Source organism: Equus przewalskii, chromosome 5, assembly GCF_037783145.1.
Source record: "Equus przewalskii isolate Varuska chromosome 5, EquPr2, whole genome shotgun sequence".
NCBI lineage: Eukaryota > Metazoa > Chordata > Mammalia > Perissodactyla > Equidae > Equus > Equus przewalskii.
The window spans coordinates 48,323,367-48,348,382 of NC_091835.1; the positions used below are offsets into that span (position 1 = coordinate 48,323,367).

The 25,016-nt window shown below is 34.2% G+C and overlaps 1 protein-coding gene across 1 annotated transcript in view; it reads left to right on the forward strand.

Moving 5' to 3' along the window:
• PDE3A (phosphodiesterase 3A) overlaps window positions 1-25,016 on the forward strand; it is a 293,369-nt gene that overhangs the window by 175,444 nt on the left and 92,909 nt on the right. The window contains exon 2 of the mRNA XM_008513554.2: window positions 3,980-4,030. Within this exon, the coding sequence (XP_008511776.2) occupies window positions 3,980-4,030 (51 nt within the window). The remainder of the gene's footprint in view (window positions 1-3,979; window positions 4,031-25,016) is intronic.

The window sequence follows — 25,016 nt, forward strand, 5'->3', positions numbered from 1 at the left end:
GCTCCTTCCCCCACCCCCCATCCGTGCTAGGTATGCTATAATCATGGAGAGGAGTAGCACACTATTCAGCTGCCATCACTAGCTCTTTCTCTGCATTTAAAAAACAAATTACAGAAAATACTATAACAAACCCCATATAATCAACACTGAAATAATTAATGTTAACTATTGGCTCAGATTATTTTAATTAAAAATAGATTTTTTTTTTTTTTGAGGAAGATTAGCCCTGAGCTAACATCTGCCAGCAATCCTCCTCTTTTTGCTCAGGAAGATTGGCCCTAAGCTAACAGCCATGCCCATCTTCCTCTACTTTATATGTGGGACGCCTGCCACAGCATGGCTTGACAAGCGGTGCGTAGATCTGCACCAGGGATCCGAACTGGCGAGCCCTGGGCCACTGAAGCTGAATGTGTGAGTTTAACTGTTGCGCCATTGGGCAGCCCCTTAAAAATAGATTTTTAATGATAAAGCCCTTGTATGATTTCCTCAAGTCCAAAGGGAAAACAATCTTGTAGATTTCCTTTGACTCTTTCCCTATTGAATAGGGAGCATTCCGGTATCTCATTTAATTATTTCAAAGTTTATAGCATGTAGATTTCTATAACCTTTCATTAGTTTGATGAAAATAGTAATAGTATCATTTAAAACTATTACCACATGCTTGGTCAACTAAGACTTTCAAATATATTATAATATATTAACATATAATATACATATATAATAATAGAATAGAAGAGAATTCTCTTACCCTAAATCTCTTTCATTAGTCTATTTTATAATGCTAGGAAATAACTCTCTCTGATTCATAACACAGTTGGCAAATTTGGCTATTTTATGCTTCAAAATAAAACTTCGAATGTAAAGAGTGAACTTTTGGAGGTTTATCTTGTAAGTTCTGGTTTGTAAATTATCAAATTTATCATTTCTTCTGTACTAAGTGATGACCCAAATGAGTCTACATTTTGAATTTTTTTTTCTTTGACTAACAATCTTCATTTTTAAGATAGTTAAAGGCAGAGGGCAGTGAATTCCATGCTTTTCTTATCTTAGTTCTGATCCTGGAGAAATGTTACCTTCTTGACTTACTACCTGTCATCATCAAATATTCTCTTTTAAGTTAACGTCTTATGGAGTACGTTCATGTTTGTGATTTATTTACCTCTTTTATTGTGATACTCGTGCATAGTAGAATTTACCAAGTTATCCTGTTAGTTTAAACTCATTAGTAAGAGGATAGTAGTCATAACAACCTTTTATAAAGTGTTCCCTTCAGAAGATTAAGATAAAACAGTAAAGGAAAGGAGAAGGTAAGCCTTCTGCTTAAAAATCACTTTTCTCAAACAGCCTAGTACTTGGGTTTATCATCTCTTTAAAGTTACCAAAACAAGCATCTCATCTTCCTATTATTAATGAAAGATACTCCCAAGGTCTCAATAAGGCAGATGATTGAAATGTGTCAAGAATTGTTTTTGATAGTTCTAGTGAACAACTAATTAAATGTTCTTAATTTATATATTTCTAAATTGGACTATTTATTTCATTAGTTGATTAGCATTTGTTAACCTTATTATGACCAACTTTAAATTAGTATTAATGAATATTTGCTAGCAGATGCAATGGCAATAGATCCAAAAATTTAAAAAAGTTGAAACATTGAGGAAATATCAGCTATGTAAGCATTAAGTTTTATATAATGATTATCTGGGCTAATTTACCCAAAATTGTGTGTTAGCCAAACTATAATGAAATCATTGCAGTAATTCCAAGGATTATAATAATCAACTGTCTTATTAAAAATGAATAATTTAAAATTACTCTGTTATATTTTCACGTATTATACCATGAGAATTTCCAGTGTAATTTTTAAAAAGGCCCTGAAAACCAAATTTTAATTGCTATATCATATTCTTTTCTATGCTATAGTTTATTGGATAGTTCCCCCTTTGGTGGATAACACACTGATTAGCATATTGTAATTACTAGATTTTACATTTTTATTTACTGGTTCAAAGAGTTTGAATTTTTGAGTATGTAATATGTATTAAAATTGATACATATAGTGTAGTGTGTGTATTTATAAGTATGCGTGTATATATATATGTTATATACTAGCAATGTATATATCTGAAATTATCTCCCTAAATCCTCACCAAATATTCAGTCTTATCAATTTGCTAATTTAATAGGCAACAGTGGTTTCTTGTTATTGTTTTTACTGAATTTCTTTTACTTCCAATAACATTTTTTCCCATAAATCTATTGACTATTGATACTTTTTCTGTAAATTGTTCTTATGCTTTCCTTCAGTCATTTACTAGGGTTATGTTTCTTTCAATTTGTAGAGCTCTTAGTGTACTTAAGAAATTATTCTTTACCTACATTTACTGTAGATATTTTGCCAGTGTAACGTTTGTGCAGACATTTGAAGATTTTATGTAGCTGGATCCATTGATCCTCCATTGTTGTTTTTTTCTAAGTTGGAAAATCTTTTTACATTCCAAGGTAGTCTAAATATTTGCTTGGATTTTATTCTCTTTCATACATAGTTTCATTTTTTAAAAATTTAAGTATTTTTATCTATCTTATATTTATGTTAATTATAAGGTTCAGCTCTAATGTTTTTTACAAAGAATCTATTTCTCTTTTTTTTCCTTGTTGAGTAATTCACCAAATACGTCAATTTTTGTATTTTCTTTTCCATATTTTGTTCTACATGTACTTGAGTTTATTTCAAAACTGTCCACTACATCTCATTCACTTATATTTTGAGTCTTAAATCATGATCCCATAATTTGGGTTAAATTTTATAATATATTTTAATAACCATAAGGGTATTTTCATTTCTTCCAGTATTTTCTGATTCTTATAAATTTATTCTCTCATAAAATTTAGGTTCTTGTTTTTTCAATTTCTTTAAAAAAATGCTAACAACTTTTGATTGAAGTTGAGTTAAACCTGTAAATGTGTTTGGGTAGAACTGAACAGTTAATAATTTTATAGAATTCAGTCATCTTAACCAGGAGCATTGTATGTCCATCAGTAAAGTTTTATCTTTTTCTGTATGTGATATCAAACATTTCTTGATAATGTTCAAAAGTATATTACTTTTTTGTAGCTATGGTGAACGGTTTGTTTTGTTGTTATATATACTAAGGAGTCATTGTTGTATAGAAAACTGAAAATGAATATATATATGTTGTATTGTCTATCTTGTTAGTATGCTAGCTTATTACTGATAAGGAGTTCTTACGTTAGTTCACATGGGTAGTGTGCATACTGGACAGATGAATGGAATTTTATTCCTCTCAGTTGATATCCTGTATTTTCTCAATGTTGTTCTAGATAAATGTTACTTTCAATAAATAAATATCATACTTTGTAAGCAAAGTAGCTTAGGGCTATTACAAATATGGGAATAACTTGATAATGTTTTGCAGTCTGTTTTTTATGAAAATCTGCATTTTGTGACTTTGGGGGCACATTCCACATTAAATAATTTTGCTCCTTAGAACTCTCATATTTTTGTGATAGTATCAAAACAGAATTAAAAATGATTGAAATATTTTGACTTTCTGGTTCTTATTGTTCGTGATAGTAGATTAAGCTACACTAATGAATTCTTCAGCTTATTTTCTTAATAAGCTAGAAGCTTAATGGTATGCAAATAAAGCTTAACATGGTTTAACACGTATCTAGGATGTTCCTGACAGAGATCTGTAAAGCTACACATTAGCAGACTCTTTTTGTCACACAGTGATATTAAAATATCTTGAAAACAACTAAGCAGTTGAAATATTAACTATCAAACCAGAAGTTTATTACTTCAGAAATGTCAGTTTATTCATGATAGCTATTTAATACCTTACTGTTAAAACGTAGGTTTCACAAGCCTAATTATTATTTAAAAGAAAGAGTAAAAATATTTGCCATGTAAAATAAGTATCTTTTAATTTAATGTAATTATTATATTATCTTACAGCTCATGGGGCATTCAGAATGGGACCACAAACGGGGGCCAAGAGGATCACAGGTAAGTTTCTTTTCCTTTCCTCTTTTGTATTTTGTTTCTTAACACTTTGAGCCATGAGTTTTCTAAAATTCAAGAAATAATAAGAAGTAGAGAGAGGAATAGGCAAAGTAATCATGCCATTTGTTTTTATTTAAGTTCACTGTAATTAAAGTCTGCTTTCAAATCCCAAAGGCAGATGCCAGTATATTCCTCCTAAGAGCTTTCTGGTATCCCAGATTGCTTGTGTTTATATGAAAGTAGATTTTATGTTCATCTTGTCTCTGCAGAATATATTTTGATCAGCAACCCACTCTCTTGATTTTATTCAATTCCTTTGATAATTTTTCTATGTATTTTCTTCTTTTCTCTATCTTCCTGTTTTTGGTTAAATATTTTGAAATATAATCAGACTAAACCCTGAACTAATTACAGATTTTGTCTCTAAATTAACTCTCTTTGTCTTAGGGAAATAGAAAGATGAAAGGACCTATTATTTTTGAAGAGAAACAAATTCTAAACCTTTCTATATTACCAGGCTGTTTTCATTGTCTTACTTTATGTCTTAGGCAAGGAGAAAAGCTTCCATGACGCATTTATGCCTTTTAATGACCTAATTAGACAATGTGGATTTGTTTTGCTTCCATAATTACTTTGCCTGACAGAATAAAGGCTGACTTTTACTCTAACAAAATTCTCTCTCCTCCTAGGTTATTTTGTGAAGAAATACAAAAATCGTTTATCTCGTAACAGCCTGTGTTTACCTGACTGTAAACATGCCAAATAGAAATTAAGTGGGTGGAACATTTTTACCTCTGCTGCTCATATTTTCTATTTGCCACTAAAAAACGTGGTTAAAAGAAAGGGAGTTGAATGTGCGGTACAGTCGATGAAAGTTCCTTGTGGAATACGAGGTTCTCCCAAGTGTTTTACAAAGCTGACGTGGACCTGTGCTGTCATTAAGTTTGCATGGATGACTTTAATTTAGGTCACTTGGAAAACACAACCAAGTCAGTCAGTTGTTTTTACTTGAGATTTTAATAGCTGGGGCTTGATTTTTGTCCTTTATCAATTGGATTAGTAAATAATATAAACCTGTCCAATTTAAATTAGGACTATCCAAAAGAATTTATGTCTTGTTTTCCCTCACTCTCACTTCTGCTTCTCCATTTTCTCTGGCAATTCTCCCTCTGTACACATCTGTAATGTTTTACATCAGAATTCGCTGCAAGGTCAGTAATGGAATGATGAAATTAACATATGGTCAATTCTTTGTGCTTCTACACTAATGAAAAGTAACGATGAGCACAAGTAAGAAGCTCCATGTTTCTGATGATTGCCACCAAAGACATTTTGATATTCAAAATATGCCAAGCAACTTGATGAGGACGTGTCCCTTCAAAGTAATATGGTGTTATATAAAAAAAATTTTGTTTAAAATATGTATTATTTACTCCCCATGTGACCTATTTGGATATAATTTAGCTTCAGGTTTGGATTGAAAATAAATATCATAAAAGCACAACATTGTTTGTGTTAACTTTAAACATAAAAAACCCAGAATGAAAACTTTTTAAAATTCCAGATAATGCATATAGCTAGAAAACTTAAGAATTTCACATACACACACAAAATATTTTCATCAATAAAGTCTGATTGTATTTGAAAGCTTGAGATGGTTCTGAAAAGCAATGGCATGAGAACGTTCTTGCATAAATTACCATTATCAGCATCATTGTCTTTCTTGGACCTCTCAACTAGCTAAATAAGTGTTCTAAATGTAGTACACCTTTGTCTCACTTTGATTCCTCAGTTCAGATAAAAATTTGCCAAGGTAAAAAGCAACAACACACACCAAAAAATAAAAACAATGACAACCACAACAAATATGTTATTCTTTAGAAATCAGATAAACAAATTAAATATTAAGTAATAACCTCTTAATCTAATTCTAATTCTCCACTGAGGGGAGAAAAAGATGCTGTATTTATGTTTTAGATCATTGATCCCTTCTTATTTTGCTATTATTTCCTTGAAAAATATGTCTAAAGCCTTTTAGCCATTTGAAAGGACTCTCAGACAGACTCTATTGGAACACAGATCTCTTAATATTTTACTAATCCTCCAAGGCCTCACTCATATTGCATCTCAGTTTAATTGAAGCCAGGTTTTTAAGGACTTACTATGGGTAGAGCACTGTGGTAGGTCTAACTCTGAAGAAAAACTGAATGATAAAGTTAGCGCGTTCCAAGAGCTCTCAAGTTATGGTTGGAAATAGAGCAGTGCTTGAATAGGTGATTTGCATATAAGCAGATGGGAAGTGTAAAATTAAATCTATAAACAAAGTGTGATAGGAGTTGAGGTAGGACAGAATATTTATTTATTCCTAGTAGAACTGGGAAATATTTCTTGGAGTTGATGATATCTGAGGTGAGCCTTCAAGATTGAGTAGGGTTTCAGAAGTGCGGAGAGAGAAAGGGAAAAGCTTGAATAAAAGTCTGAACTGGCAGAGTGTGGGACATGCTTGGATATGTGTGAATTTTCCTTATAACTGCTTTGCAAACACTTATTGGCTAGGGACTCTTGCAGAAACTACTGTGAAGGAAGGATCCAGGGAATGTCATACATTGTTGATTAGATATGAAAAGGAAGTAAAGAGGGTCAGGAGTTTGAAATCCAGTACTTGAAGAATTCATGCCATTAACACAGATCAGTTTACAGGGACGATGATGAGTTTAATGTTAGGAGTGTTAAGTGAGAAGTGAAGATAGCAATCCCAAAAGGGAATTTCAGACAAATGCTTGAGGTACTGTGCTGGTGCTCTGTTGCCAGATTAAAACAGAGGATGTCAATTTGAGAATGCTAATCATACATGTGATAATTGACCTACATCAGGAGATAGATCCCAGAAGAATATTAAAAGAGAAAAACAGAAGAAAGGGTGATTCTTGGAGAAGGCTCACTGTAAGGGCTGGGAGGAGTCTGGGAGAGAATTAAAACATGCACACGGTCTCACTGGAGACCAGCTGAAGGAGAAGTAATTCAGAATTGAAAGTAGTGTACTATCAAGTTACACCAAGAACAGGGCTGAGACCACAAACTAAAGTTCAGGAAAGCAAAAAACATGGAAAATGCCTTTGGATTTAGTGATTAGCAGGCATTAGTGAACTTTGAGAATGCAGTTTTGATCAAGAAGTGGTGGAAAGCAGAATAGAGAAATTAAGAAGAGAATAGTGTAAGACAGTAGAAGACTCTCTCGGAAGAGTTTTGTTTTAAAGGAAAGGTAGGATTAAGAAAGAGATGGCAGCAGAAGGGACTGACATTTCTTTTTATGCAAAGGTGAGATGTGTGCCAATAATTATTAATAGCAAAGAAAAAGAATCAGTGTAGAGAAGAAAACACTGAAAATTCTCAATGGCAACCTGTTTAAGAATTGAGAAAATAGTGTGGTTTAGGGAAGGAGAGATATTTTCTTCCAAAGTGGCCCTTTTGGTACCTGTTTTTGTGTTTTTCTCACGCTCCATCAGTCCCCACTCCAAACCCCGCCATTGACCCTAATTCAGGAAAACAGCTCATGTTCTCAAATGCACTACTGGGCAAATCCATCAAAAAGCACGAATGAAGAAGCTTTGGAAAGAAAGCAGAGACATCTATACCAGAACAAGAGAAAAGAAATAGGGATAAATAGCATAACATGAAAGAAATACTATGAGCCTAATGACTTCAGTTACCTTGATAGAAAGGAGGCATAAACTTGAGGGTGTGATGGTGGAAATCTTCAACAGTGGAAACTATATGGAGTAACTGTTTTTCCGATAGCTAAAAAAGGGGACTGGCTTGGTGTCTGAGCATCAAGAAATGCCTAGTTAGAAGGCTGAGCCTGCCGCAGCTGTCACTGAGTAGCCTGCAAGACAAATTTCATTTTACTTTGATTCAAAAAACACCAATATATGCCAGGCACTTTTTTAGCCTTTTAGGAGTCAAAAATGAACTGAACAACTTTGGCCTTCAAGAAGCATATAGTTTTATTTCAAGTCAGCTTTAGCTCAGAGGATAAAAAATAATCAGCTTGTAATGAGGGCATTAATTATTATCAGGATAGAGTTAAGCTTCTCCTGGTTTTCCCCCATGTGCTTACCTTACCAAATAAGAGATTTTCTCAAATTTGATGTAGTCCTCCAAAATTATATGTGCATTATTATAGATAAGAAGATGTACCTTTCATATAAAATACTTATTATATAGGAAAGTGCTTATCTTGCTTCAAGTAAATTCCAACACTTTATTGCATATGACTCTTCAGGCTCAGCAAGAATTTAATTCAAATTGATTTATTTACTCTGTTCTCAATAATTCTCTGACATAATTTGTCATCTCACTCACAGCTTTCTGGATGATCTTCCTCTTCTTCTTTTTTTTTTTTTTAAATATGTGCTCTCAAATAATAGATCATCCAAATTAGGGAAGATGCTCACCGATAAATAATCTTCCAGCAGCATACAAAGCTCTTTCCTCTGGCAGCATTCCCAGTAATACCAAATGAAGTCAGGGGATGAAATTCTCAGAAGGCAATTCTTTTTTTTTTTTCTTTTCCTTTAAATTCTTGAAGAAAAGTTTTCCAGTGGGAAGTTAAGAGAGGCAATATAAAATTGTTCTCCTTTGAAAAGCTTAAAGGTGGCAGGAGGGGATTCCAAGGAACCAATAATTTAATTTTCACTTAGTTGAGGGTTCTTGTGGGAAAAGATTAGGTCAATTTGTGAATTTGTGAACTTCCCAACATTTTAATGTAGTAGGCACCAGCAGACCCTTATTTATCAATAGTTAGAGACTAGGAAGTTCTTTAGTCATTTGGCGTATTCTTATTGACTTACTGACTCCTAGCCAGGTTTTATCCACTGGACTTGGAACCACTTATTGAAGAAACAACTTTTTGTGTGATCTATCTTAGTTTTCAAATGATTGGAGTATTTTTTTAGACAATGAAATTCTGGTTTGTATATTCCTAAATAATTGAAGTATTATACGTGCAAGCAAGAAAATAACTGAATATTCTGGTAGGAAAACAAAAGTTATTAGGTGCATGAGGCTATCAGCATACTTGAAAATGATCTGTGTCCTGCTGAGTAGCATGGCTTTAATTGTCTACCACCTACTGGAATCTCCAAACTTTAAAACTTCTAGAATAAGAAGCATCTACCTAGATGAGTTAGCTTTTGCAATGCTATTTTACGTCTGAAGGATGAATTTCGATAAATTATTGTACTTCAGTATCTTGCCTACTTGAGTACTCAAGAGAATGGGTCTGTTAATAATAGCTCCTGAAATTGATGAACCTAAGGATTTGCCTCCTAGTGGTCTAATTTTGTGACAGATCAGTTCTTTTCTGTGTTAAGTATTTTTTTTTTTATAAGATGAGGTTGAAGAATAATTTACATGCCTTGCCGACTTACCTGGAACAATACCATATAAATTTATTAAAGTTAACTCCATTTAACACATTTTGTGGACCACCGTCCAGACTTCCCAGGAATTTATTTCAAGGGATTAATGTGAGCAAATTGGGAGTCCATTATTACATTTCCCAAATGCCTGATGTGTTACCAAGGAGTAATTCATGCCCTAGATGAACCTGGCTGCCTGTGTTACTTTTTCTACAAACATAGTGTTTTTTACTTGCACTTCCTTCTCTTTTTTCTCTTTTCCACATATTAATCTAACAACTGTTACCACTGGTTTGGAACTCATTCCAATAATAATTTCATTTTTTGGCAACTCTCCATGGAAGGTGTTTTTCTTTTTTTGGTTCATGTGTTGTGCAGTTTGTCTGAATTTTGTTTATATGGACAGGGGCCACACATCAAGTATTTGCCCGGGTCCTACACATCTTAGGAGTGGCTTTGTCATCATACGACAGTGACACGAAAGGTCCTGCTTGTTTAATATTTATTGAATGATGTTCTTATCTTGAAGACTGTGGACATCATTCATATGACACGTGCACTGCCTTACACTTGTTTTTGTTAAATCAGAAGCTTCTCGTATGTTATGTGAAATAAAACAAAGATGGATATTTCATACCCATCTTCTCCATTAAATCCTCCTCTAGGTGTTTCAAATTTTACCAATTAAATCTACACTGTTGAACAATCTTTTTTACCCTCCCACTGATTCTGTGAAATTACTTTTATCCAGTTATAGTGTTATGTCTTTAATTTGCAGAGAAAAACTTTATAAGACACAGTCTTAGAAATTTTGTCCTGGTAGAGATATTTTTGAAAATGTCCACAACAGTGTCAAGAGGATGCGGAGACATCTATCTCCGTTTGTCTTGGTTCAGAGGAGGGAAATGGTGTTTCTCTTTAACAACTGAACTCAGTGGTTTATTACTTCTCCAGCATCTCTGGTCTCTCCCCAGTAGATGCCAGTGGCAAACTCCCCATCCTCCAGTTGTGATAATGAAAAATGTCTCCAGACGTTGTCAAGTGTCCCCTGGGAAGCAAAATTGCTTCTGGTTGAAAACCACTGAGATTATAGCATAATCTCTTTGCCATGCATCTAGAACATAATAAATATTTACTGATTAATTTTGACACTTCATGTAGGAAAATGGGAAAATGCTTCTGCAAGCATATATGCTTTGGGGTTTTCAAATTCCATCTTTAAGTGTACCAAACAGCAATTTTAAAGAGCATATTCAATTCATTGTGAGGTAGTTTACTCACAGTGGAATCATGTCCTAGAAAACTAAAGAGGAAAAAAAAATGCACCCTTTCTACACTGAAGCATTCCAGTGATTGAGAGAGACAGCCTGAAAGAGAATGTGGCTCTGTCCATGCAGTGGTTGCACGGAACATGTGTTTCTGGTGACCTGATGGATGACCTTGAGTAAGTTACTCTTTGTTAAAGGCCCTGGTCTCTCTAAGAGGCCATCAATGAACAGGAATCAAACAAGTCCACAGAAATAAAAGGAAAGGGAAAATTGCTGCTGGCATTTATGCTTCCCCTCATGTGTATAGATTAGCAGGCATGTTGTTTAATACTTATTGAATGACCCTCTTATCTTGGAACTGTGAACATCATTCACATGACACAGGCACTGCCTTATGATTGTTTTTGCCAAATCAGAACCTGCTGGTATATTATATGAAACAAAACAAAGAAATGAAATAAGCAGCTATAGATGACAGGTGTTTATCTGCAGGAGCTATAAATAGCTTAAGTAATAGTCAAATTTACTAAGTTTACATAAGCGTACGTTAAAAGGAGTAACGGGCCGGCCTCATGGCCAAGTGGTTAAAGTTCTGTGCACTCTGCTTTGGTGGCCCGGGTTCGTGGGTTCAGATCCCAGGCGTGGACCTACGCCACTCATCAAACTATGCTGTAGCGGCGGCCCGCATACAAAATAGAGGAAGATTGGCACAGATGTTAGCTCAGGTCTAATCTTCCTCAAGCAAAAAAGAGGAAGGTTGGCAATGGATGTTAGCTCAGTGACAAATCATCCTCACCAAGAAAAAAGGAAGAAAGAAAGAAAAAGAATAATAATACCTAACACTTTAAGGCACAGACAAGTTCTGACCACTCTTGTCTTTGCAGCTTTTTTTATGTTCCTTGTTTTTTAGATATCTCAGTATATCAAATTAATTAAGAAAATTAATTAATGGAAGTATTTTGCATTTACATTCCTATAAAGTAAATGTAAACATTCTGGAAACAAATCTTGCAGCTCTAAAGTATTGCCTTCCACTTGCTAGAGTAACAGAAGGAAAATATGCCAGCTTGGGAATTCTTAATTTTATCTTTGAATTGCAATATCTGACAAAGGGAAATCATTTTTATTGCATGCTGGGTGGTTTTATGCAATCTCTGGCATAAAGTAACATCTTGTTCTTCGTTAGTTGTGAAAACATACTCTAAAAGGGAAGTTTTGGGGGTGGATTTTAAAATTTTTACTCTAGAGATAAAACTGATGAAAAAAGATTGTGCTGAGGGGCTGGCTCAGTGGTGCAGAGCTTAAGTTCCCACATTCCACTTCAGTGGCCTGGAGTTCACTGGTTCAGATCCTGGGTGCAGACCTGCGTGCCGCTTGTCAAGCCATGCTGTGGCAGGTGTCCCACATATAAAGTAGAGGAAGATGGTCACAGATGTTAGCTCAGGACCAGTCTTCCTCAGCAAAAAAAAAGAGGAGGATTGACAGCAGATGTTAGCTCATGGCTAATCTTCCTGAAAAAAAACAAAAAAAGATTGTGCTGAATATCATTAGATTTTCATAAGAGACAAAAATCTAAGACTGAGAGCTAATGACTAGAACAAACCATCCTACAGAGCAATAGGTGCAAGTGAGGTGAGCTGAAGGAGGTCATGTGGCAGTTGGAAGGCCAGTTAACTAGAAGGGTGAATTAAGGCAACGGAAATAATAAATGGTTGTGGGAACACCAAGGTGCAGGTTTCTGATACCTTCTTGGTACAACTTATAAAAATTTGGGGAGAATAAGTGTTTTTATTTAATTTATTAGTAATGCATATCCAGGTTATATGTAAAAGTATGTATTTCTAATACATAACATTATTTATAGTCTAGAAATTTTTTGTTACTTCCATTTTAGGGGACAAACTAAAAGGTTATTTAACAGCATTCCCCACATGATTTTTTATTGTCATCCAAACTACTGATTTTTTACAAAATTTTGCATTGGAGAATGAAGATTTCTGGGCAGTTCTGTTCTCAGCATTAAATGTCCCATTGTGTGTAGAATGCAGCCATTGTGTAAAATTAAGTAAACCCAAGGAGCTGGTGCTAATAATTCAAAAGCAAAATCCTGGAAAAACATTAGAGATATCAGTGAACTGAAATTATCTCAAAAGTCACCAAAATGAAGCTTCTTGTCAGGTTTGATTTTCCAGATCTTAGGGGGTTTTTTGTTTTTTTGTTTTTGTGGTAATGTCTTATGCAATGACCAAGTCCTGGAAAACTGAGTGTTATAAGTTAAAGCGTGTTCTTATTGGAAATCCGCAGGCTATGAAACTTGAATCAAAATAGCTTGCTTGCTGGATGCTGCGGCCCTTTGGTTACATACTGCTGGGTGACAGTTTCACACTTGGATCTCTACAACTATTTGCATCTTAGAATTTTCTTTTCAAATCCTTTTAACCCCAAACCTACAGAAAGTTGTTTACACAGCATCAGGGATGCACACTTAAAAGAGCAATTAAAAAAAAAAGGTTTGGGAGACAAAAACTCTCAGAAGGAGATTGTGGGTGAGACAAACAGATGGAGCAGAAATTTCAAAAGTAAACCAATGTGATCAGTCAGGAATAGAGAGAAGTGCAAACAGATGTAAAAGCTTTAGTTCTCAAAGGATTGGAGCAGAGGGATGGAAAGAAGTTATCTATCAAAGATGAGGCAGAAGAGACCCAAGGGAAAAGGATTAGTAAATAGAGAAAAGATCATTTCATGAAGCAAGATAAGGACATGACCATCGTAACCATGAGACGATTAGAAACCTATGTAAAAGCTGTTGATTCTGGGCATTACGGTTTGGGGGTTTGGCATGTTTTAACCCAGTTTTACTGCTTGTTTTCCCTAGTTAGAATTAGGGTGACTTGCTGCCATAACTTGTTGACAATTCTCCTCTGGTACTTCAAAAATGTGGCAGTATGACGCATGTTTATTGTATTTTTAGGCCTTTGTATGATTTTTCAAAAATATTTCAATGCACTAAGTAAGTTTGTAAAATCTAATCCTAGAACAATTTTGTCTTCTTCTTGATGTATAAAAATACCAGGACTTTAAATAAGTTTCGCTAAATAGTATAATTCCAGTGATCAGGTTTATTTTATGCTGATTATGGCAACCTAACACATGGTAGATTTTTAGTAAATATTTCTAAAATAACTGAAAACATGCTCAAATTTATGAACTTAGAGTTTAATTTATTCAAATAAGTTTTGCTGAACCAGTGTGTCTTGAAGAAATTACATTAATCCATAATAAAATATAGCAACCCCCTAGGATGTAGTGAAATTATTTCTAATGCATGATTAATAAGGCTAAAAATTTATTCTTTTGTTTATTTATGCTATTCCTCTGCTTTTGCATACAGGTAGGTTGAGATCCCCTCATTTTAATATCTGTGATGCTGTATTGTAGGGTGGCATTTTATTACTTGAACTGTAAACTGACTTTATGATATGAGGAAAATTGGTCATGTTGGTATTAAGGAGAAGACAAAATTTAAATACACACTTTTGCGTATCGGAAGAAGTGTTCTCATTCTCAAGGCCAGTTTGGCTCCTTCCTCCTCCTCCCTTTTCCCTTTGCTCCCATGACATGGACTTTTTAAGTGCAAGAGTGATTGTGTCTCAGGCAGCACAGAGATTTGAAATTTACATAAGGACTTTAATAGAAACTCATGACACATGATATGACCGGGCTTTTCACTATTTTTTGCCATTTTTGTTTGGCTTAAAACCAATGGAACAAACTGAACTTGGCATTGCTATTTTGGTTCAAAACGAAGAAAAATATATAATTTTACTATTTCTTATGTTTTGGTCTTGGCGCTGTGGCTTTTGTTTATGGAAAAAGACAGGAGAGGAAAAGGCATTATTTTAACTTCACATGATAAATAATCATACCAAACTGAAGTTTCCTTAAAAAGCATTTGTTCTTTTTTTTTTCTTCTTATTACCATGCAGACTGCTACTAATTCAGTGCCAGCTTGGAATAGGAAATAATATTAGTATCTTCTTTAAATAACACTATAGGTTTAAATGCATCACTAAGATTACATTATATATATTTCATTAGAATTCGATTAGTTTTTGTGCCTATGCATGAATAAGAGAAACCTTTCTTTTTATCATGGATGTTATTTGCTCTTGATAAATTCTCATAAAAAAAGAAAAAGCATTTAAATCTACTTTTAATACATGATAGCTCCCGCTTATTGTTAAACTTCCCTACAAGTGCTTTATGGACATTATTAGCTACTTTAAAATATTAACTATTTTTATATGGAGTGAATTTCTACCACAAAGTAATAACAAAAATAGGAATGTAAGTAATGTCTCTGACTTCCAGATGTTTAAAGGAAGTTCAGTTTTCATCATCTTATGCATTGGTTGTCATGAAAATTTTAGTTGGGAGATGCAGTATAGGAAGTAAACAATTTTCCTGAAATGAACAGTGCATTATACATATTATGTGCTTATCTAGAACATAGGAGATGCTATGTTATGTTAAATATCAAATAGTTGAAGCCTTTCTTTTTTTATATTATAAAATATTTTAAACCTGCAGCAAGATACAGCAATGTACAAAAACCATCTACTCACCACTTAGATTTAATAAATATTAATATTATGCTATATTTGATTCAAACTTTTTGTTAATTGGTAGATGATTGCTTAGAAGTATTCTTATTAAACTTTTTCATAATGTATACATTTTTTCTCATTAATGGATGTATGTTTAGTTAAATTTATTTCACTATGTGTGACCATGTGGGAATTTACAGAATATGGAAATATTTCACTATATTTGACCATGTGGGAATTTACAGAATATAGAGAGTGTGGAAAAGAATTATAGAATATAGAAAGGAATGTAGAAAAGATTCATTTTTCAAGGAGACAAGCAAGACGCGTGTTTTTTGTTTTTTGCCTTTAAGCAGAGCACACTGATAAATATGTATACAAGTAATATCTACTTAAATACCATTTGAAACAAGCTGGTATATGACCACTATAGTCATAAATTATGTATCCAGAAATGAGTTAACATAAATACATGAGTGTAGTCTTAAGCATGCCCTGTATTAAAAATAAAGTCACCCGGGGCTGGCCTTGTGGTCTAGTGGTTAAGTTTGCATGTTCTGCTTTGGCAGCCAGGGATTCACAGGTTTGGATCCCAGGCACAGACCTATGTACTGCTCATTAAGCCATCCTGAGGCAGTGTCCCACATACAAAATAGAGAAACACTGGTACAGATGTTAGCTCAGGGACAATCTTTCCCAGCAAAAAATAAAATGGTTTTCTCTTTAGAGATATTAAGAAAAGAATACAAGAAATTTTATTAGCATAAAATATCATATTCTAAGTAGATTAACTTTGTTAACCTATTAATAGATTTTTAACCTATTTGTTAACCTGTTCATAAGTTTTTGTTAAAATAGCTTCATGTAAAGAAACTATAAAATTGGAAACTGATGATATTATCTATTGCTACAATGTCTTCTAAAAGTGTTATTTTCTATACGTTGCATATAAATATTTAATGGTTATTTTAACAGCTTAAAAGACAAAGATGTTGGGTCAGCCCCAGTTGCCTAGTGGTTAAGTTCAACACACTCAGCTTCAGCAGCCCGGATTTGGTTCCCAGGCGCAGACCTACACCACTCATCTGTTAGTGGCCATGCTGTGATGGTGGCTCACATAGAAAAAAAGAGCAAGATTGGCAACAGATGTTAGCTCAAAGACAAAGATGTTCTATATGTTTTTATCTTAAAAGTTTATTTAATCATTTATGTGGGAGTTAGGGTTACAGATAGTGTATTCATCTCTTCTTTCATAACCTTGTAAGAGTTGTCGTATTTGCATACACAGTAGAATAGGTTTTGCAGAGCAGAATCAAAGAATAAGAATTTCAAACCCATTCAGGCGCCACCCTATTTAACAATTTTCTCAATGATTAACATAGACAAAAGGATACACACTTACATTTTCATGTTAAAAAATGGGATATGCAGCTAATGTATGAATGACAGATTAAAGATATAGACTATATTCTGATTAAACTCCAGTTAAAATGCTAAACTGATTAAACTGAAGAGGAAGAAATAAAATTTGCACCTAAATTTGTAGTAAAATTCCAGTATGGAAAGTACCTGCATGTTTGTTATAGACAAATGAAGAAACAAAAAATAAGGCTTAAAGATTTGAGTAGACTTCAAACCCAATATCATATGGCTTTTCTGACAGCAAGTGCCACCTTGGGCTCCATTAGCGGTAGTGGTTATGGCATATATAGCAGAAGGATTAATTCAGTAAAATCTGCACTGGCCAGATGAGGCCTGCCATGTTGTATTCAATTCTGAGTGCCAGGTGTCAAGAAGGGTAGTGAAAAGCTGAAGCACTCACACAGAAGATCAGCATATTTAGAAAGAATGTGGGAGAAAAAGTGTGCATTCTTGAGTCATCAAAAGTGTTAGGACATAAAAGGGGAGTGAGATTTTTTTCTCATTGTAGTCCTATAAGATACTATTTGGACAAATGGATAGAAGACAAGTGGAGTCAGATTTTGATGGAATAATGAGAAAGACATTTCTGGCCATTCAAGTTGATTTAGAAATAAAATAAAATAAGGCAATAGTTTTCCTGAATATGAAGTTGTTTAGGTGATTGTTATATAGGAAAGTTTCCATTAGAGTAGAGGAGCTAACTTCATAAGAGTGTGTTTCCTGAGTGTTTCTGAACAGTGATAGATAGTCTAAGATATTGAAATCTCAATTTCCTAAATCAGTGTGCCTCAGAGAAGAGTCCTGTAATTGTGCTCTTCATTTGATGGAAATTTTCAAATCTAGGTAAACCATGAGTTTACAGACCTGGATTTTATCCTGTACAGAGTAGAATGGTCACTTCTCCCTGGGGAGCAATTTTAAAGCCATCACTCCATGGATTAGCAATTTAATATCGCCTAGGGAGTTTCCCAGAGATTCTGATTGACAAGGTTTTAGATGGAGCTAGGAAATCTTCCTTTTAAGAAGTTTTCCAGGTGGTGTGTAAAGAGTGTCCATATTATTACACCGTTGACTTAAAGAAGAGGGAATGGATGGCGAATGGATTTCAGTGCCTAAAATAACCTCCTTTGTCTCACTCCTGCCTGAAATTCTAGAGTTAGAGCTGAATTTCTTTACTACTCCTTGCTTATTCATCTATAAATTGTGGGAGCTAACATTTTTTATTGATATCAGTCATTTATTCATTAGTATGAATGAAGCATAATGAGAGTAATGTTTGATGATGGTATAAGGACAAAAAAATGAAGGTACTGTGTACTGGACTTGAAAGATAGGGAAATGTTCAGGATTGATACTAGATTCTCTTCTCTCAACTTCTGACACCAGGCCAATATTTTGCACAACTCCAAGGGAAGCCATTCACATTGTAATCTGCATGAGTGATGTTGTGCAGTGTACAACATGCACAGCTGCACACATGGCCCTATTTAGCCCTATATCCCTTCTACACTCATAACAGAATGATTATTCTAAAACCAAAACTTGATTGTGTCATTTCGATTAACTCTCAGGAAAAGGACACAAGGCCTGTTATTTTCTGACTCCTAGCTTTCTGCTAACATCTTCCCTCTCTCTCCAAAATAGATCAAATTTCCATAAATGTACCTTGGATGGCATCATGTTACTTCTCTCTTCTGTGCTTTTACAAGTGTGTTTTCTCTGCCTGTGACAAATACCTTTTCCCTTTTTTATCTTCTTGAATCCTTCTTCAGTATAGTTGAAACATTGAGTGCCAGCTCTCACGTAAGCATTAACTATGCTCCCATAACACATGTTCACCCAGCATGCATTTATCATAGAACTTAGAATATTATGCAGAATTTCCCACTAGACTAAAGCTTCTCGTATTTATGAAATATGCCTTGTTGGAATCTGTCACTCAGAAGTTGTTCAAGAAATGTTGAATCAATGAATGAGTGAATGGGGGTGAACATTGTGAAATTTGAGCACATAGAACTTTCATTTTAACCAACTTCACAATTTGGCTATGGTGTGGCCTTGCTTTAATTTGGGGATAACTGGAGTATCAATCAGTATTCAGGAAAGTGTATTTTGAAGAAATGGGAATTGTTGTAACAGAGTCTGAACTTTAAAAAATATCTTATTACTGATTACTCATGGTGACAGCATTTACCAAATTGTAAAACTACTACTGGTAAAATGTCTGAATAACCTTTTTGTTCTATAAGGATTTTCAACAGAAGTTATATTAGAGAAGGAGAATTGAAAAACTTTTAAAAACAAGAAATCCAGAAAGTAATGGGAATCAAGTTTATGATAAACTTGTTCAACTTTTAAGTATTTTACTGGGTCAATTTTAATGTGAATTTTTAACAAAAATATGACCTGGGACCAAAAAACTTCATAGCCAAAATTCTAGGATGATTTTTAAGGTGTTACAGAACTATCTTAGAATGTTAAACAGAATATTTTATTAGCATAGAACTCTTCACTAAACTCCCAAATAAAAACTTAATCTTTCCATCCAAAAGTAAAAGATTAAAATGTCATGAAATTTTATAATCTTTATCTAGTACCAAATCTACATTTATCTAAAGATTGACAGTGTCCTTCCCTCTGCATTTTTTCCCTGTTTTCCTTCTGCATTGATTGCATACTTAGAGTTTTTAAGGGTCTATGTTAAAATTTATGGAAGAACATAAAAATATATACTAGCCTGTCACCATGGCAGGGAGTAATAAATATCTGTTGAAAGAATAACAATTTGAGCAGACAGGTCATTTATTTATAAGATAAGCAAGTGATTTCAGTGTTTTGGACAAGACTATTCACCACTATGGCCACTACGCTTCAATTCTGTAGTTCAAGTGTATATTTCATGCTTTACTTGGAAGTTATCTTTGTAAAATGTTTGACACACAAAATCAGAAATGTCAATATGTAATGTTTTCTCCCGGTATTGTACTGGTTGGTACTAATCAGTCCTTACCAGTCAAAATGGCGGTCCTGCATCTCCCCCGTTAATGAACTTTCCAGACTTGAGTTTTGACTCATCTTGGACCAACATGCTGAACTGGAGATTTCTTGTGCCTTTCTTGACTTTGATGGTGCCTTTTCCCTATTTGATAAGTCATTTCTCATTACTTCCTTTAACGAAAGTTAAAAAAAAAGATTTAAAATAAAAGATTAAAAACATATCTTGAGTTAACCACAGGAGAAAGAAACTAACATTCGTTGACTGTGTATTTATTTTTGCCAGATATTGTGCTAGATACTTTAGTCACATAATTTATTTTAACCTACAAAACAATTCGGGAAGATGGATAATTATTCAGCTAAAGTTTTTGAGCACCTCATGCGTGTAGATAGAGTGTTAGTGGTGAGGCAGTTCGATGGAAAACAGGACAGGCAAATTTTGCCCCTCAGAAAGCTCACACTCTAGAGTTCTAGATAACATTACACATTTACAAACAAAGAGACAGACTTAAACAGTTTATATGAGTTGCCAAAGATCACAGAGCTAGAAAGAGGTAAGATGTGTTCAAACCCACGTCTGTGTGACTATAAAATGCTGCTTTTGACTCTGCTGTGCTATGTTACTTCTCATCAAGATTTATTTAATATCTCATTTATCACGAGGCCTTCAAAATCCTTTACCAGATAAGGTAAAAATTCAGTTTTTTTATGACTAATGCTAATCACCATCATTTAAAATAGATAAATTCATTTTTATTTAATGAATTGTGAAACTTTAATTTTAGTTAGAAGCATAGCCTATATAGTGATGGAGGTTATAAATTTAGCGTCTCAGAAATTTAAATAACTGCAAGGTTAATCTTTGAGTAGTGGGTTTTCCAAACAGTCTTATAAATGTGCAGGAAATAAACATTTCAGAATTGCTTTTCTGACAAAAAAAATGGCGATTTCAGCCAACAGAAATATACTGCTGCATTTTCTGCTGCCAAGCCTGCCTTACATGAATTCAATTTATTATGTACGGTGCACGAAGAGGTTCCATTCCAAACCTGTGCAGCTCTCTAACCTTTCCACTTTACCACGTATGCACCAGGACTGTTAAAGAGGTTAGTTTATTTATGACGGAGTAGCAGTTACCTCTGACTATGAACTTTGGAAGACCTCTAAAAGTGCTAACACCTCTAATTTAAACAGCAGCAGCCCACTGAGATAAAATTTAGTATACTCGTCTTCTTAAAGCTGCACGTCTGTCAAAGCAAAAGGTTCTAATTAAGTTTCCTTGGAATTTCATGGAACTACAAATTTTGGAGTATAGTCCTGCAGGATTCCACACTAATTGAAGTAAAAGACAGATTGGTGTGGTGGTTCGGAGAATGATCTTTGAAGTAATAAAGATGCCAACTCCATCATTAAATATATATGTCACCTAAGGAGGTATTTAACCTCCAGAAGTCATAGTTTTCTCATCTGGAAACTGAGATAATGTTTACTTTGTAGGGTTGTCTTGTGGATGCAATATGTTGTAAAGCTTTAAATCAGAAAGAGTATCTGTAATGGAATAAACATGCTCATTTAAACGATAACTTGAAACACTGTCCTCATCTTCATCTGCCGCCCCCGCTACCTCCTTCGTCTGCTGCTATTCAAGCACTATGCTCAGTGTGAAGGGCCCAGCCCTTCTCTCCCATCTGATTCCACAGAACGTGTACTACTCCTCTTCCTTTGGGCCATAGAGAACCGGCTTACAAGGTCATCTTTCTTAAAATGTCCCTAATACATCAATTGGTGGCACTTTCTTTTCTTGTCTTTCTTCTCCAAAGACAGCAAGATAACTCACAGTCATCTTTTGGCCAAGAGAAATTATGCTACCTCTTGAACTATTCCACCGAAAAGATGATTATCTTGAGCTTACTATTACACAGACTTCTTTGATATACGAGAAATGGCATCCTAACCCAGCTCCAAAATGGAAATATCTTCCTTCCAAGTTTCTATAAATGTCATTTAACATATTATTTATTGAGTTACCTCTGATTACACAGATAAGATAAATTATCTGTCTGATTTGGAATGCCTACTTCTCAAGTAATTTATGAGGATGAATATAATATCATCCATAAAGTATGTCTCAGATATTTTGAATGGGAATACTAATTTTTATGTCCTATATTTTGCAAAAACAAATTAAGACTAAGATGTCCTTGCTAAAATTGGATTTTAATTTTTTAAATTGACATTCTTTTTACTTGGCAACAAACAAAATGTGAACTTACATTAAGTAAATTTCAACTTCCTTAATAGTTATCTAACCATTTCATTAGGACTACTATATTATTTAAGATTATAAAATTAAGATTAAGCTAGAGAGGAAAATAAAGCTCTAATTAAATAAACAATTACAGAAAAATTAATTCTAATCTAACCATAGCAAGAATTTATGGCAGCCTCACAAGTTGGTTTTGATGTACACTTTGGATATTAGCTGATTAGCCAGGCAATGTCAAAAATCACCTTATGCTGTCTACTGATAATGATGTGGCTTCATAGACGGGGAGTGTTTGAGAATCTGAATATAAATCTTTTTTTTTTTGCTGAGGAAGATTTGCTGTGAGCTAACATCTGTTGCCTATCTTCCTGTTCTTTAGCTTGAGGAAGATTAGCCTTGAGCTAATATCTGTGGCAGTCTTCCTCCACTTTATATGTGGATCGCCACCACATTGTGGCTGATGGGTAGTGCAGTTCTGTGCCCAGGATCTGAACCTGTGAACCAGGGCTGCCAAAGTGGACAGCACCAAACTTAACCACTATGCCACAGGGCCACAGGGCTGGCCCCAATATATATCTTTTATATATACATAACTTTTATACATATATTATATATCTTTTATATATATATATATAATGTATTATGTAATTTAATGTATAACATACATTAATCTTTCATGTTGTGTAGGGTGATCTATAGACTCCCATCCATGTGAAAGGAGGTCTTTTTCTCCTTCATTATGAATTCTGTCATGTTACAAGATCCTGTTAAACTTATCCGTTCATGTGATTTTCACTGAGAGGTGGTTTCTTTCACCCTCCTATCTTTTTTAAGCCCAAAGTACTTGGTTTGTTCTAACAAATGAGCTCTAATCACAAATTATAATCTGACAATTTCATTTAGTTTTTTACACACATGATGAAGAACTGTTTTTTAAATGTACGACTAAACTCAAATGCGTAAAACTCATAGAAATTAGTCAACATTTGCATATATTCACAAATGAAATGATTTACACTTAAAAACTATTGCCACATCCTACTTTGAACTTTTTATTACACTAACCTGTAAAATGAATGTTCCTGTGCTTAAATTTCAGCATTACTGGTCTTTAAAATTTTATCAATGTGGTTTCAGAGTAAAAATATTATCTTACCATTCTGAAGCAAGGAATTTGAGAAAAAATTTGTCTCAGAAATTAATCAAATTGTAAGCACTATTTCATATAATATTTACATTGTCTACTGAATGTTAGATTAGCAGGAAAAAGACAGAAAAATTGACTAAAATGAAAATGTGAACATCCTGAAATAAAGACAGCACTATATACAGACTAATTAAAAACAGAGGGATGAGTAGTTTGGCAGAAACATTAAGATATCTGGAAAACAGGAAATAAGGATTGCTTTGGTTTTACATAATGTGAAAGGACTAAATTTTCCTCAATAAACAGAAAAGAGGAACTGACTCTTTTAGCATTAAGCAGTCATTTACCAGTGGAAATGAGATTAGACAGACAGTCTTCATTTTAAGTATGCTCAATTTATGGAAATTCACAAAAATATAATTTGTCAAGTAGAAAACAATTTTCTTGTCAGTTACCTAAGGAAATTAATAATAAAAATGTTATATATTCTTCCTTAACCATGTGCTATTCTAGGAAGATGGGCTTTCTCATTTTTCAAATGGAGTGTGTCCAATTATTAGAATACAAGATTCAGCAACCCAGAAAGAGTAATGCGGAATCATGCAAAGGAGTAAAATAAAAGGATAAGGTGATAAAAATTGAATGAATGTATGTTTTCCAATTTCTAGTTTTAGATCTTTGAATTTCAGAGCCACACATAAGTTTACAATTAGTTATGCATAATTTTTGTTTGGCTTATCTTTTACGTTACCATTGTAGCACACAACTACACAGCATTCTTCTTAAGAGTTCATTCAGAAAACATTCTTTGAGTGTCTATTTTTTGTTAAGTGCTAGAAATACAAGATTAAGTATGATTATTGCACACCTGAAAAAAACCTACATATCATTCATTAATTCATTCAATCATTCAACATTGTGTCTCTTCTGCATGGCAGACACTGTGCTAAGCGTTAGAGATAGGAACACAAAAGCAACACCGCCCTGTTATAGTCTAAGGAATGAAACATAGATAGTGAAGTGTGGTTGGTACTGTGCTGGCAGCATGCTCTGAGAATGACAGGAGCCTGTAAGAAAGATATATAAACACACTAGATAGTCTAGGAATATCTGGTAGAAAGGAGTTGCATTTGAGTTGACTCTTGAAAGTGGATTAGGAGTTAGCCAGGGGAAGGAGCGTAGAAGTATTTCCAGGCAAAGGCTCTCTGTGTAAAAGCTTAGCAGAATCTTACTTCAGTAAAATAGGGCAAAGAGTGCTGGTTAGCAAGTGGCTTGGGACTGACAGAGGTCACATCTTGCAGGTCCTTGTATTTTTAGATGGCTTCCATAAAGCTTTTGAAGGACGTTGGCTTGGGAAATAACAATTAGATCTACCATTTAGGAAGGTTATTCTAATAGCAACACAAATAGAAGATGGCTTGATCAACACTTTTAAAAGTCATTCTGGTAACACTCAGGTAATAGACGAGTTGAAGGCAAGAGACTTGAGGCAGAAGACAAGTTAGGACACTCTCCGTAGTACGGATGAAGTACAAGCTTGACCAAGTGTTGCTGGAGAGATTCAGAGGAAGCTTATGTTACGTCATGCCCTCAGAAAGGCCTTCTTCCACAACTCCCTCTGAATTAAGTACTCCTCTCGCCACACGTTGCCATTATTTATGACCACAGCCTTCTGTTTCCCTTACAATATTTACTATAATTTGTGATAATTGTTGATTTAGTCATTTATCTCACTACTACACTACAACCTGTAAATGACTGAACCCATGTATGCTTTGTTCATAGTTGTGTCCCCAATGCCTAGCTAAATATTTGGTGCATAGTAGCTACTATATAAATGTTTACAATGGAACAGGTAAAGG